This window comes from Epinephelus lanceolatus, chromosome 6, assembly GCF_041903045.1.
Source record: "Epinephelus lanceolatus isolate andai-2023 chromosome 6, ASM4190304v1, whole genome shotgun sequence".
Lineage (NCBI taxonomy): Eukaryota > Metazoa > Chordata > Actinopteri > Perciformes > Serranidae > Epinephelus > Epinephelus lanceolatus.
In genome coordinates, this window is record NC_135739.1 from 33,416,628 (window position 1) to 33,430,120 (window position 13,493).

General features: G+C 39.4%; 1 protein-coding gene across 1 annotated transcript; it reads right to left on the reverse strand.

Annotated features, from left to right (window-relative positions):
• Positions 1 to 1,983: 1,983 nt before the first annotated feature.
• tm4sf1 (transmembrane 4 L six family member 1) lies at positions 1,984 to 10,583 on the reverse strand. The gene is made up of 4 exons (XM_033620743.2): positions 10,273 to 10,583; positions 6,280 to 6,348; positions 5,506 to 5,648; positions 1,984 to 3,590 (listed from the first exon to the last, which is right to left on the reverse strand). Exons 1-4 carry the CDS (start codon positions 10,450 to 10,452, stop codon positions 3,392 to 3,394), a joined length of 591 nt encoding a protein of 196 aa, XP_033476634.1. The 5' UTR covers positions 10,453 to 10,583; the 3' UTR covers positions 1,984 to 3,391.
• Positions 10,584 to 13,493: the final 2,910 nt, after the last annotated feature.

Here is a 13,493-nt window from a genome sequence, read left to right on the forward strand (position 1 = left end):
CTCACAGACGGGCCAACTGTTCATATTCAGTGGGCTGCATACCGCATAAGTAAACCTGGCAGCCAAAAACATTTTTGGCATATGTGCCAGGCGAGCAATGCCATAGGGCTAAATAGGCGCCATTTTGCCTTCCAGTATCTAGGTATTATTAAAGGGAAATTTCAGTTTATTTCAACCTGTCTCCTATTGTCCTAAATTTGTTTCAAGTGACTAGTGACATAAAAATAATAGTTAGCATGTTAGCCATTAGCCTAGATACAGCCAGGGCGCATAGTAGCGTCAGACCTGTTAAAACGTAAGTGAACAGGCATACTTCAAGTGCAAAGTTAGTCCACTAAACAAGCTTTTTTTCCACAAAGACCGCCTCATATCGTTAGGATAAATGTCAAAGAACATATAGAAAACGACATATAAACGTGTTGTCTTACCTTACCGGTGTGCTGCCATGTTTGTTGTTTACCATTTAGCTCTGCTTTCCAAAGTGTGGCCGAAATATAGCAAGAACAAGCAGCGATCTCTCGCGAGCTCTAGATAAAGCCCAGCTGGATACTACTCCAGGTGGAGGTGTCTCGTCCTCGGTCACATCCAGACCTTGAAAATAAGGCTGCAACCGGTCCCATTCCTTGCAACAGAGGCATTCCTCTTCTGTGGGCACTGGGGCACAGCATTCACAGGTACACCACCAATCTCCAGCCTTGCAGCAGCCATTCCTCCTCTCTCATCCTCTACCTGTTGCGCTTCTCTCTCTCTCCTCCTCTGTTCTTCAATTTCATGAAGCTCTTCATCAGTGTATTCTGGCTCAAATAAATAAGGGCGGCCTTAAAACTCTGCAAAATCAAATTCCTCCTCCACAAAGTCGAAGTCTGGCAAAAAGTCAGCCATTATTCTATAAATCTTTCATAAAATAAATGAATGAACTTTTTAGGTTACTGTCCGGTTCTGCCTTCCAGCTGTTGCTGCCTGTTCTCGCGATATTTCAGCCGCGCTTTGGAAAGCAGAGCTAGATGGTAAACAAACATGGCACCACACCGGTAAGGTAAGTTTACATGTCGTTTTCTATATGTTCTCTGACATTTATCCTAACGATATGAGGCGGTCTTTGTGGAAATAAAGCTTGTTTAGTGGACTAACTTTGCACAAGTATGCCCGTTCATTTACATTTTAACAGGTCTGACGCTACTATGCGCACCACCTGTATCTAGGCTAACAGCTAACATGCTAACTATTATTTTTATGTCACTAGTCACTTGAAACAAATTTAGGACGATAGGAGACAGGTTGATATAAACCGAAATTTCCTTTTAAGATCTATTCCCACTCCCTAAGTAGATGTAAACAACTCATTCTAAGATAACAAATCCACAACAATTCTTACTTTTAGGTGATTATACACACAAAAAAATATGGAAATACTATATTCCATTTCTGCCAATATATCCCCCTAAATCCTTCACACAGGACCTTTAAGGCACATAAAGCAATTTTATTCACATGGTGCCATGAAGAGAAAAGAAAAATATTCTTCCCACAGCCACCTTGTCAAAAGACCTTGTAAGATTTAGTTTCATTTGCTGAAAAATTAATTGTAAAGGGACTGGTTCTCAGGGTCCAAAGCCACATTTACTCAGTTTGGCTATGGATCAATAACAGGCAACTCTGGAAACTCCAGGAGATAAACTTTCGTCCAGGAATCAGTTACAACACACCAAGCATGCTGTACCAACACATGTACCAAACCAACATGTTGACATATCAAACGTAAGCTAATGTTTCATTTGTGTCAAACACCCATGGCCTCTGTAAGAGTGAGTTGGGCCAAAAGTAATCCGGATGGAAACATTTTGTTTACGGTAACAGTTTGGAGGAGGTGCAGGAGGGGAGTCAAGCATGCAGACACACATGAGAATGTGCTGGTTATGAAGTGGAACCAGTTTTTGTTGACAAAGAGGACAAAGATCAGCTTCAACTTAATGACTCACTAGATACTCAAAATGGAATTTTTTATTCAAGGCAGCACAAACAAACATACATTATAAAAATATGTCACTAAAATATATATAAAATGTCCATTAACACTGATCTAGCATCCAAAAGACGTAAAGAAAACAATTTACAACAAAACGCTCTGAAAATGAAAACAAATGTACAAACACACACACAAAAATCAGCTCGTAATCCTCACGTGATGCAACACAGTGTATGAAGTATAAATGTTGGATCCACAAGAATTAAACTGCACAGAGAGGACACTTCCTGGTGTATTAAGATAATCATGTTAGCCAAGATCCAAGGACACCACACAACACATGGCTGCCATCTGTAGTGTACTATTTTACTGACATTGATTTAAACTGTAGTATCATTTATTTACATAATAAAAACCGAAGTGTTCTGTTGTTGGGTTTATGAAGGTATACAGTCAATAATAACAATAAAGAGAGTGAGCGACATTGGCATTGTCATTCATCCTCTTTAAAGAAAAAGGCAAAGCAAGGCACATGAAAGTTTCACACGCTGTTACTTACTTCAGTGAAACCTACTGTCACATATACCTAATAATATTATTATTATTATCAAGGATGCTCTACTTTGTCTTTATTATTCATACATGCCTCCTTTCACAAGAATTAAGTCAATTTTATCTTTTTTTATGTTTTCATTGAGTGTTCATGACAGAGACACTCACATTTACATTATTCTGGACTAATAACCTGTCGCCTTTGAAAGGTTGAGACTTACATCAGAAAATATCACCATCACCGATGACTGCGCAGTGATTTTTTTTTGTCAAATTTGCCCTCAACACTTTGTCATTATTCTCAAAATGCAAAAAATCTTCCTCTTCTGATTTGTTTTCCTTACGCCTGACTGGCACTAATACTGAAAGTTCAACATTATTCTCAACAAAACAATTTCATTCTTAGCATTTCAACTTCATTCTCGACAACTCAACATTATGCTCATAATACAAAATTAAAAAAATAATTTCTCCCCTGATTTATTCTTCCCTGTGCCTGACACTAATACTGACAGTTTGACTTTATTTTCAGCATTTTTACTTTATTCTAGTAATGCAAAAAAACTTCTCCTCTGATTTACTTATTCTTATGCCATGGCTTATCCCTGATAGATTTTTTTTTGAATGAAAAGGTTAAAATTACATGATTACACTGACGTGCCTGTCAGGTGTTTATGATACTGGATGAGAAAGTGTGTCTAAGGCCAAGTTGTACTCACACACATATGCATAGCACTGGGTAATAAGGCTGTGTGTGCAGAGTTTCACATATGCATGGCTCCATTAGTGTCCTGTGTGTGATTTCTTTTTTTTTAATGTGTGAACATGCACTTGTGTCTCTGCAGTTGCGTCTACATACATGCGCATGTTGATTTAAGCATTAAGACTATACTCCTGCTTGTAGCAACAGGGCCGACAGACGGCGTTGACTAAACCGTTTCCCAGCTGTAAGAGACAGATGATGAACTCCAGCACAGAAAGGCCCAGTAACACGCACAGCAGAGTCACGTTCCACTCTACGATGTGAACTGGCTGAAGACACCGTGACCACTTCTCTGGTTCTAAGAGATACCTGAGGACATACAGAAAAAGGACAGAGATCAGTAGACAATTAATCACAGACTGCAGCCTCACTTTACTCAGAGAGCTGCACTACATTCTTAAAATGCTGAAATGGTAAAGGGAAGTGTTATCTCTTAGTGCACACTGATGAGTTAAATGACGCAAGTAAGCAGTAATACATGACGAGGTGCCTGATATGCAAAAATAACAAACAAGGTGGGGACAAAGTCCATTGTTTTCTATATTAGGGCATCTTGTTGTGTCTCATCACGCTTACACCATGGTCATTTACAACATGCAATAGCAGAAATTGTTTATTTCTAGTCAGTTTTATCCACAGTTAAATCTGTTTCATTAATGAATATTAAATGGTAACACAACATTACGTGGTGTATAAGCACTGTTACTATGGCTGTGTGCAGTTTTATACTCTTTGCAAACTCATTTAGAACTGTGGTTAACCTACAGCAAGTTAGAGATGTGGGTGACAAAATAACTTTACCCTAAATTCACATTATTTGAGATTACCTGTCACAGGTGATCTTAGATCTTACCAAGCTGATACTTGAGTACTTTAGCTGGATTAAAATGGGCCATTTAGCATTGTATTCAATGAGGACACCTAGCCGACCTGATTCAGCCTTTTCTGATTGTACCAATAATGTTAGGAATTACTAGCTCCAGTAGTGATGCGAGAAACACTTTCCAGAAAAAACACAAGGCTGTAAAACTAGAAATGTGTAGTGAGTGCTCCAATGACTGCAACCTGTATTGTGAAACTTTAGCTTTCTATTTGATAGTCTTTTACGCAGAAATGAGACCCAAAATGGTTAACTTATTGATCAAAAGATTAAACAGTACGAGCTCTGATAATTTGTTACTGTACATTCACACCAAAAGCGACCAGAGCTTCCAAAGCGGAGGAAGTCATTCATTTTCAATGAGAGCCCGGCGACTTGGGCGACCTGGTTGTCAGCCGCGTGTCTTGGGCGACCAAAGCCACCAGAGCGGCTCCGGAGGGGAGTTAAAACACATTTAACTTTATGGTAATAAGCTCTGACACGGTTCGGCGGCAACCAGTCGGAATGCTGACGTGCTACGATGAAGCGGGTCCCAGAGAACAAGCCATGTAACTTTGGTTCCTACAGCACACTTGTTCTGACAATGGATATCGAGAAGTTTATTACTTGTGTTTGCGCCCACTCAGTCCTTTATAATGTGTCGCTGTTCAGTTACAGAAACCAAAATAAAAAGAATGAGGCTTGGGACCGCGTCCTGGAAGTAGTTGGTTGGTCTGGTGAGTTTTAAAGTGTGTAATATTAGTAATAGAGGAGAGAATTGCAGGCTAATGTTGCGATGTAGCATGCAAGTCTTCCTTGCTTGGTTTGAATGGGATGACATACGTTTTCTGTTTTCATTGACTAAACATAACTTTCTGTAGGCCAACTATGAGCTTTTTGACTGGACAACAGCAAGCAGCAACTATGCTGCTTTCAAGCCAGTAATCTGCTTTGCGGCTCCTTTAAATTGACAAGCACGATCGAACATTCAATGATTCACGTGATGAGCAACTAGAGCAACTACGGATATTTTTGACAGTCGTGCTTCTTTGCGTCTTTGGAAGCTTTTGGTGTGAATGTACAGTTAGTCATGTGCCATTAATTAAGCTACAATGCCAAAAGACCCCACTGGTTTCAGCTTCTCAAATGTGAGGATTCCCTCCTGTTCTCTGTTTGATGTAATTGTAAATTTAATCACTCTGAGTTTTGGACTGTGGGACAAAACAAGCAAACTGTAAAAATTGTGATGAAGATTTTTTTCACTATTTTCTGACATTTTATAGACTAAATCTAAATGCTTTATAAATAAACGAAGTAAATAAACCTCATGCTACCAACCACACACACGGCACAGTATCTCCCTACCTGCCCCACTGGTCTGCAAAGGGGTACGACCATCCGTAAGAGGTAAAGCACTGGGGACCCTGCGCCAAGGCGAACCCTGACATGACGAAACAGTAGCCAGACCCCACCAGGCCGACCACAGCTGCCAACACTGACCCGCACATCTGGAGAGGAACACAGACACACAAGTGATTTTAAAGGAGAATGTGCACGTGTTTGGATGCCTTTGTGAATGCGTGTGTGACTGCAGCTGCCACACACACACACACACACACACACACACACACATACACGACTGCAGCTGTGCATGTGGCTTGAGTGGCGTGAGCCAAGCTTACTTTGTTGAGTGGTATCTAACAATGGGCTCCTTGTTGAATGATCATAGCTGGATTAGCATTAGCATTCCACCTCATAAGGACACAGTGTTGGCTGGCTTAATGACAACTGTACAGTATTATCCTCCAAGTGGTGAGAAGAAAATGGCAAAAAGGGGTAAAATGGGAACGACATGAAGAGTTATAAGGGGTGAGAGACCAGTGTGTGTAGCAAGCAGAAATATACGAACATAAAACTAAGCCTTGGTTATATATTTAGAGAGGGTTTTCTCTACATGTCACTGCTAATTGTGCTAATCACTGTATTGCGCTAATTCATCATAAACAAAGTAGGGGCTTCTCTACCACACCGTTAGCTTAGCATAGCTGTCATTACAGGAGTTTGAGTTGTTGGTGCAGACTCAGCATAGTGTGTCTCCTGCAGATGGAGTGTTACTGATACTGTGGTAAATCCCCTTACCATTAAGCTTGAATTCCAGCAGCAGCTACATTTCCCCAGAGTGATGAAGACCACAGCTGGAACCAGCATCTGGAAACACAGAGTTAAATGTCAGGATATTTTCGTTTTTAGTCTTGATACACATTGAAACATTTGAGATAGGAAATTTGTAGTGTAGGAAAGTAAATGATCATTAATCCTGCTTTTCTTTACTTGCAGTTGCAGGAACATTTCATATCAATACCTACCACTCCAACATAACAACATATCACTGGCATTTTACAGGTACTGTGATAAATACAAAATGAGGAGCCCATTGCCCTGATTACATAAAAAATGAAACTCAGATTTTCTACTCAGATTTTATACATGTGGTGGTGTGCTCTTTATACATTAACAGTCTTTCCAAAATTAACTTTAAAATTTGCATCATATCTCCTTGCTGACAGTATCTAAATATATTACAATATACTGAATCGTAACCCATGTATAATGACACGCATTGTATCACCAGATTCTTGCCAATACACATGCCCTACAATCAACATAAGGCTGTAATGCCCAATGGGGGACTGCCCATTGTTCTGACAGCCCAAAATTCCAACGACTGTTAGTCCAAAAAATGTCCCAGTGGACTTAAAGCTCATTTCTCTAACAGCACGTTATTCCCCACCGCACGGGTACATTACATTTGTCAACTATGCTGTGGTGAATGTGTGGTTAGGTTCGGGCACAAAAAACACGACACGTTGCGATCAGGAAAAGATCATGTCTTAGCTTAAAACACCCACATTTGGTGGCACAAAAGTGGCTGAAAATCCAGGGACAGGCACTGCGACGCTGACACTAACTGCAGGGTGTGTGTATTTTCAGAGAAACAGGACTTCGGATCAATTGCTGTTTGTTGTTGAGATAACAGGCTGTCAGAGAAATGGGTTTTAGTTCCCAGGGACATTTTTCGGACTAATGGGGCTTCGGAATTTTGACCCATCGGAACCATGGCATGGCACCGCTCATTACACACTATAATCAAATATTAGGTCTGTTTTGACTTTGTCAGATATGGCTCAGCTTTCAACAGTCTAAGCAGTAATGTGTCAGCATCAGCTCTACCTAGGCCTATGCGTGCCTGCTAACACAGTAGCCTATGTAGCATGGCAAATAACATATATATATACTGTAGTAAACAGGGAGTCAAACTGTGAACTGCAAGAGGAAGAGAGAGATAATGGCAATCCTACATCTGTTTGTTTGTTTGAGAGTTCTACTGTTTTAGTATCCCTCCCTCCCTTTTTCCTCTCCTCCTCTTTCCTGTGCTGTTGCCTCTCTCCCAGCGGTCAAGGATTTTAAATCACACCCTAACAGAGGGAGGGAAGTTCCCAAGGTCTTACACACACACACACACACACACACACACACACACACACAAAGATCACAGGAATCATTACACACACATCCTGGATGTCCCCCTAAAGCACTATCTCTGAGCACAGGCAAAGAGAGACAGGCTGACAATACAGAGGGAAGTGCACGGGGAGAAAGGAAGGGAGAGATAGAAGGAAAAACGAGGGAGGAAGAGTGAGGGAGAGGGAGGGAGCTAAAGATAGATTCCTCTCAGGGGGGTTCAGTTTGCTCTTTGACTATTTTGCGTTCTGTCATTTCCACAAAGAAAGGAAAAGCCCAAAGAGGAAAAAATAAGCACAGCACGTCAAAAGTCATCTCAGAAAAAGTAAAAAACATCAATGAAATTAAGTCATGTATGGAAATCTCCGGAGTTACAGGTGGTTCCCTGTTCTCTTCAAATTACATGCACAGACTAACTTAAACTCAGATAAATCACTGTATTCCTAAAATGCTGAATAAGGCTGTTATCTACATCAACTGAAGATAAAGGCCATTATTTGGGATCGGGTCTCACTAAAGACCTTTCTACACAACCCTGATTTAATACAAACTTCCTCCATAGTTCCCATTAAGAACTTCCCAGCTGTTCAAGGGGCATTTTATTGTGAAAAATCTTCAAGAAGTGTCATCTACAGCATGTGAAAGGGACATGTTAAGGTTCAGACTTTTCTCTCTCATAACTTGACTGCACTCCATAATTTCCCTGGTCATTGTTCTGCATCCTCTTCCGGTTTTGAAAGGCTTGGTCTCCCATTTGTGTGCTGATTCGTCACCTCTATAAATAAAGTTTTCTAGCAATGAGGCACTGCAGCAGCAAAATGTTCAAAACCTGTCGCACCTTTTACTTGTTCTGACAACTTAACACTAAACTTCTGCAGAAATTAGTGCCTAAATCGTCCTTCTATGTGGGAAAGTCAAATATGAGCTGCTGAGAAATGCCTTTTTTTGAATGGTCAAAAATATACTGTTAGATGTACTGTTACAGTGGAGATGGGCACGTGCTTGGTTCATTTAGTTTTACATACATCATTTCTGTTATGTAGAATACAATATCTATTTTAGTTGCGTGTTAAAATTAACTGAGTAACTTTTTATTTTCACCTGCACAGACTACAACAAACCACATTAAAAACAAATCGAAATATTTTACAGAGCAAAGCTTTATGTATCCAACATAAATGCTCTGCTGGTCAACAAGGTTAATCTTGTTTGGTAAAATACAATCTCTCCTCTGTTCCTCCGTAAAACCAAACTAAAAGAACAGCTCCTTTCTGCTCAGTCAGAGCATAAAGCCATCAGATCAGCAGCATGTAGCAGATGGATTAACTGTGAATTCACACAACACTTCATTGTTCTCAATGAGCAACTGCGAACACACTCAGACTGAATGGTGCTGAGTGGAAACAATTGACATTTAATAACATTTTGGTCTTAAAATCCTGTGAGTATTAGACTTAGACAAGAAAAGCAAGTCTAAGCCTAAATGAGTGTGAATCAGCAGTGGCTGTATGTAATGAACACAAAGTGAGCACACATAATAGCACACACTGTATCTCCATGTACCAGCGTCTGCCTCCACAACCACTGAATAAGAGAAGAAGGGAAGTGAGTTATCAGTGAATGCAGTTTGATCATGATGCTGTGTAAAAGAGCTCTCAGTGGTAAGGTTTTAGCGTCACATGGCTGAAATGCTGTGAAAGAATGTCATTCATTTTTGTGTAAATGTAAAAAATCGGTGGTCAAAACATGGTTTGAAAGAATGTTACTGGTGAAAGGGGATCTCATAACTTTTAGTTTCAGTTAATGTCTCTCTCCGGAGGCAAATATTAGTGACGAATCCCACCACACGGTGGTACCAGTGACCTCAGTTAAACCTATATCCACAGTGTTTTTGTTTCCTCTGCCAGGCAAAATAATCCGATCTGATTATTCATTTGGAACAGTGCTGCCACATTGCTCTGATATCAAACAATTCAACTTCTCTTCAGTCATTATGGTGGATAACCATTACTGTCGTGATGAAAGTCAAAGCTTTAAATCTTCACAATAAGACAAATTATTTTTTCTATGTCATGATGAAGTACATACAAAAGTTATAGTGGATACAAACTCTCCCTTCTTCAGTTTCACTAATGGCTTATTCCAATATTCTTATGAATTTTCAAGACTAATAGGATGCAGATATAAATATCCAAAACTTGCTTCTCTGTAAAACTTATGTAACTGCAATCTGACCATATCTGAGTGCAAAAAATGGATGTAAGAATTTGCACCAGGTGGAAAAAGAGCTTTCATGATATATCAGTGTTTTGTTTAAAATCTTGCCTCATTAAAGGATTGTTTTAGCTTTTTTGATGAATAATAAAAAGAAACAAATCATCAGTTTTTGAAAGATGGTAAGCACATTTTAAACTTAATGGAAAGCAAAAAGTAACTTTGGACTGCATAAAGTTAAAGGAAAGTCATCCCATGATACTAAAGTTGAGCTTTTGAAGAGACAACATCCACACTACACTTTGTTCGGTCCATGTGAAATAATGGGACCTTAGTGTGTTTTATCCTTTCTTCAAAAGATGTATCTGTCATGACCAGCACCTAATTTTTACTCACCATCAATCCCCCTCCTCCTAGTCCACCAAAGTACCAGATGTAGCTGGCCAGGCGGTCCTGCTGGATGTAGGTGGTTTCTCCCATGGGAAACAGCAGCAGCAGGTTGGCCAGGATACAGCAGAGGGCCAGAGGCAGCAGGGCCAGACCCAGAGACCTGGCGAAACCCACCGAACAACACATTGCTCACCCAAAGACACACTCACAACTGCAGGGAGGAGAGGAGAGAAGTGGAATGGACCGAGGAGAGCGAGAGTAAGAGAGAAAGAGGGGAGGGAAGGGTCGGAGCAGCTGGGGAGCCAGGAAACAAAAACAAGTGACGGGAGCCTGTTGTGTGTATGTGTGTGTGTGTGTGTGTGTGTGTGTGTTTCCCACAGCCTTTGAGTCAGCCTTGCCTCACAGAGCACTCTGAAGTATGAATTTCCTTCAGAATGACTGACTCACTACAACAGTGATTTTTTTCCTACTTCCCTTTTTTCTACTTATGGTTCACACATTTGTACAGTATATGTATCATGTTATATGACAAGACTATACTACATAACTTACATTATCAAGTGTTGATCATTTTGTCTATAAGATGAAAACAATTTTCAACTAGAATTACCGACTCAAAAACCAGTCATTTACAGTTGCAGTTACAGTTTACATCAATGTCTGTCCACACTCATATAATACACATATAATATATGTTGGGGACTATGCCCCTTGAACTGCATATAACATACACATAATACTCGTATAATATGTGTGGTATATCATTGAGTCCAAGTCTACTTAGCATGTTTGGGCCAACCAACAGTCCCAAGACCAAACATTAATCAATTTACAGTTAACAAGAAGACAAATCATCTGGTGATCAACTAACAGACTGATTGTTTTAATAGTAATCTGTACGATACCTATAGAGGTATATCCACAGTTTAAAAATGATGATTTATTTATGAAGCACTTTTTAAAACATAAAATGACAAAGTGTGTCACATTTTTTGTAGGAAACACATAAAAGTGTGTACACGTACGCGTATACACACACATACACACAAATGTTCATTCATACGTACATATCAGTTATTTACTTTACTAAATTACTTTTGAAGTTCATTTACTAGATAAAAAAATGGAGCAAGCAATCCAGCACATTTCTCAATATACAGTTTCTATTCCTCTGCAAATGTAAAGACTATGTAGTGTGCAAGAACCAGGCATGGAAGATGTATTCAGATAATTTACTGATAAAAGTAGCAATCCCAATTAAAAAAAAACCTCTATAACAAGCCATAGCCTTGAATTTAAACTTAAGTGCAAGTGTTACTTAAGTGCAAGAATAGAAGCATCAGCAACACAATGTACTTTAAGTATCGAAAGTACTTGTTCTGCAGAATTGTTTTTTTATATTTTATAAACCTTTCACATGTTTTTGTAAGATGTGTAGAATAACTAGAAACCAAATAGCTGTCAGATATATGTAGTAAGCTGAACTGTAGTGGAGTACATAAACAGAAAATGGAAATACTCAAGCAAAGTACAAGAACTTTACTTAAGTACAGTGTTTGAGTAAATGTAATCAGTTACTTTTCAACAATTGCAAAAGCACTGCTGGCATTTTAATTAGATAGTATTAAATCAAACTTGTGAAAAGTGAAAATAGCATCCTCCAAAGTGTGAACTTTTTTGAGAAATAAAGACAAACTTGGATTTAGTCTATCACATCTGGGTTAAAGGATATCAGATTTTTGTCACCAGACAACAACACTAGTGTAGATCAGTTTAACAAGGACTACTCAAATACAAAATGTTTCTAAGACGTTCCCAAATCTGTCATATGGGCAAGGCCGCCTCCTTCTAGGTCAGAATGATACAACAGCTCAGCAGGTCTATGTGGGGCAATAGGACAAAAGCATGACTTCTAACAGTGCTGTGTCAGAAAGCCACAAAGACCCTGTATGTGAACATATGTGTGTTTCAGGGCCCCAACATGTTTTGAGCTGCTTTTTAATCCAGCTGGAATGCACCACATCCAGATAAACTGCGCTGTAAGCTGGAACTGGCCTTCTTTAACAGGCTGTTTCAACCAGTGTTAATTAAGGCAGATTATATAAAACAGAGTGTGTGGGTGACAGAACACATGGCTCTTTATAGGAGTAAACTGTTGGTACCAGGCGGGGTTTGGAGCTGTAAGGAGATCAACAATGAAACAAAGTCCAACATCATGTTTCTACATCGAGAGATTTGTGCTGAAGTAGAATCATGTTTGAGCTGCCTACTCAAGTGGTTTTTACAAGTTTAGTGTTTACCAACTGACGCATATTTTTAAAATCCTTTTTCACACAACCACAGCCACTGCATACTGTAATATAATTTATCTCGTCTGTGTGGTATGTTGGGGGGCAGCAGGGCGTTTCCCCAACAGCTAAATATTCACCATAAGACAAAGCTCATACACAAAGGCAAAACACCCACTTCATCCAGCCTGCTTAAAAACATGCAATGTAACAGATGGATCATATGCCGTGTGATCATGATCTTATTTCTTAAGAGTTGTTACAGTGTGAAAGGCCATGTAGTTATTAGGGAGATGCCAGACCACAGCTCATAGTGTGTCCAAAATAGGAAAGGTTTGGTCTCTGGGCTACATGAGTGTGCTTAGAAAATTTGATGGCAGTGTGCCCATTACACTCAGATTTCTGATGGTTGTGTGAGAGTAAAGGTCAGAGAGTAAGCAAATAATGCAAGTATTCACCCTGTGGGGGCTGTAAATATACAAAACAAATGAATAAAATCTAACCTCTGGTTTTTCATATGTTCTTTACAAAGTGTGCATTTTTACATTACCATAGTTCAAAAAAACAATTATTAGAAATCACTGTTTGGTCCAGAGTAAGATGTCTCAAAAGGACTTAAATGTGTGGATTTTCAGAGTCTCCACAATTTGTAAAATTGTTCAAAATTTTGTACACAGGTTCAAACACCCCTGCAAAACCCCACGCACATCTATCTTGTCCAGGTGCTGAATCCTTTGAACTGAATTCCCTTCAGACTCCAACAGTTTCAACTAGTTCTGTTTAAATCTTGTACTTTTCCAACCCAATCACCAGAATAATTGTCGACTTTGAACGTTTCTGCAAACCACAGATGCTAAATTGGTATGTTTTATATGGTGAAGATGTCAACATTACATTTCTTTTCATTTCAATTTTCAATTCTGTTGTGACAATGCTGTG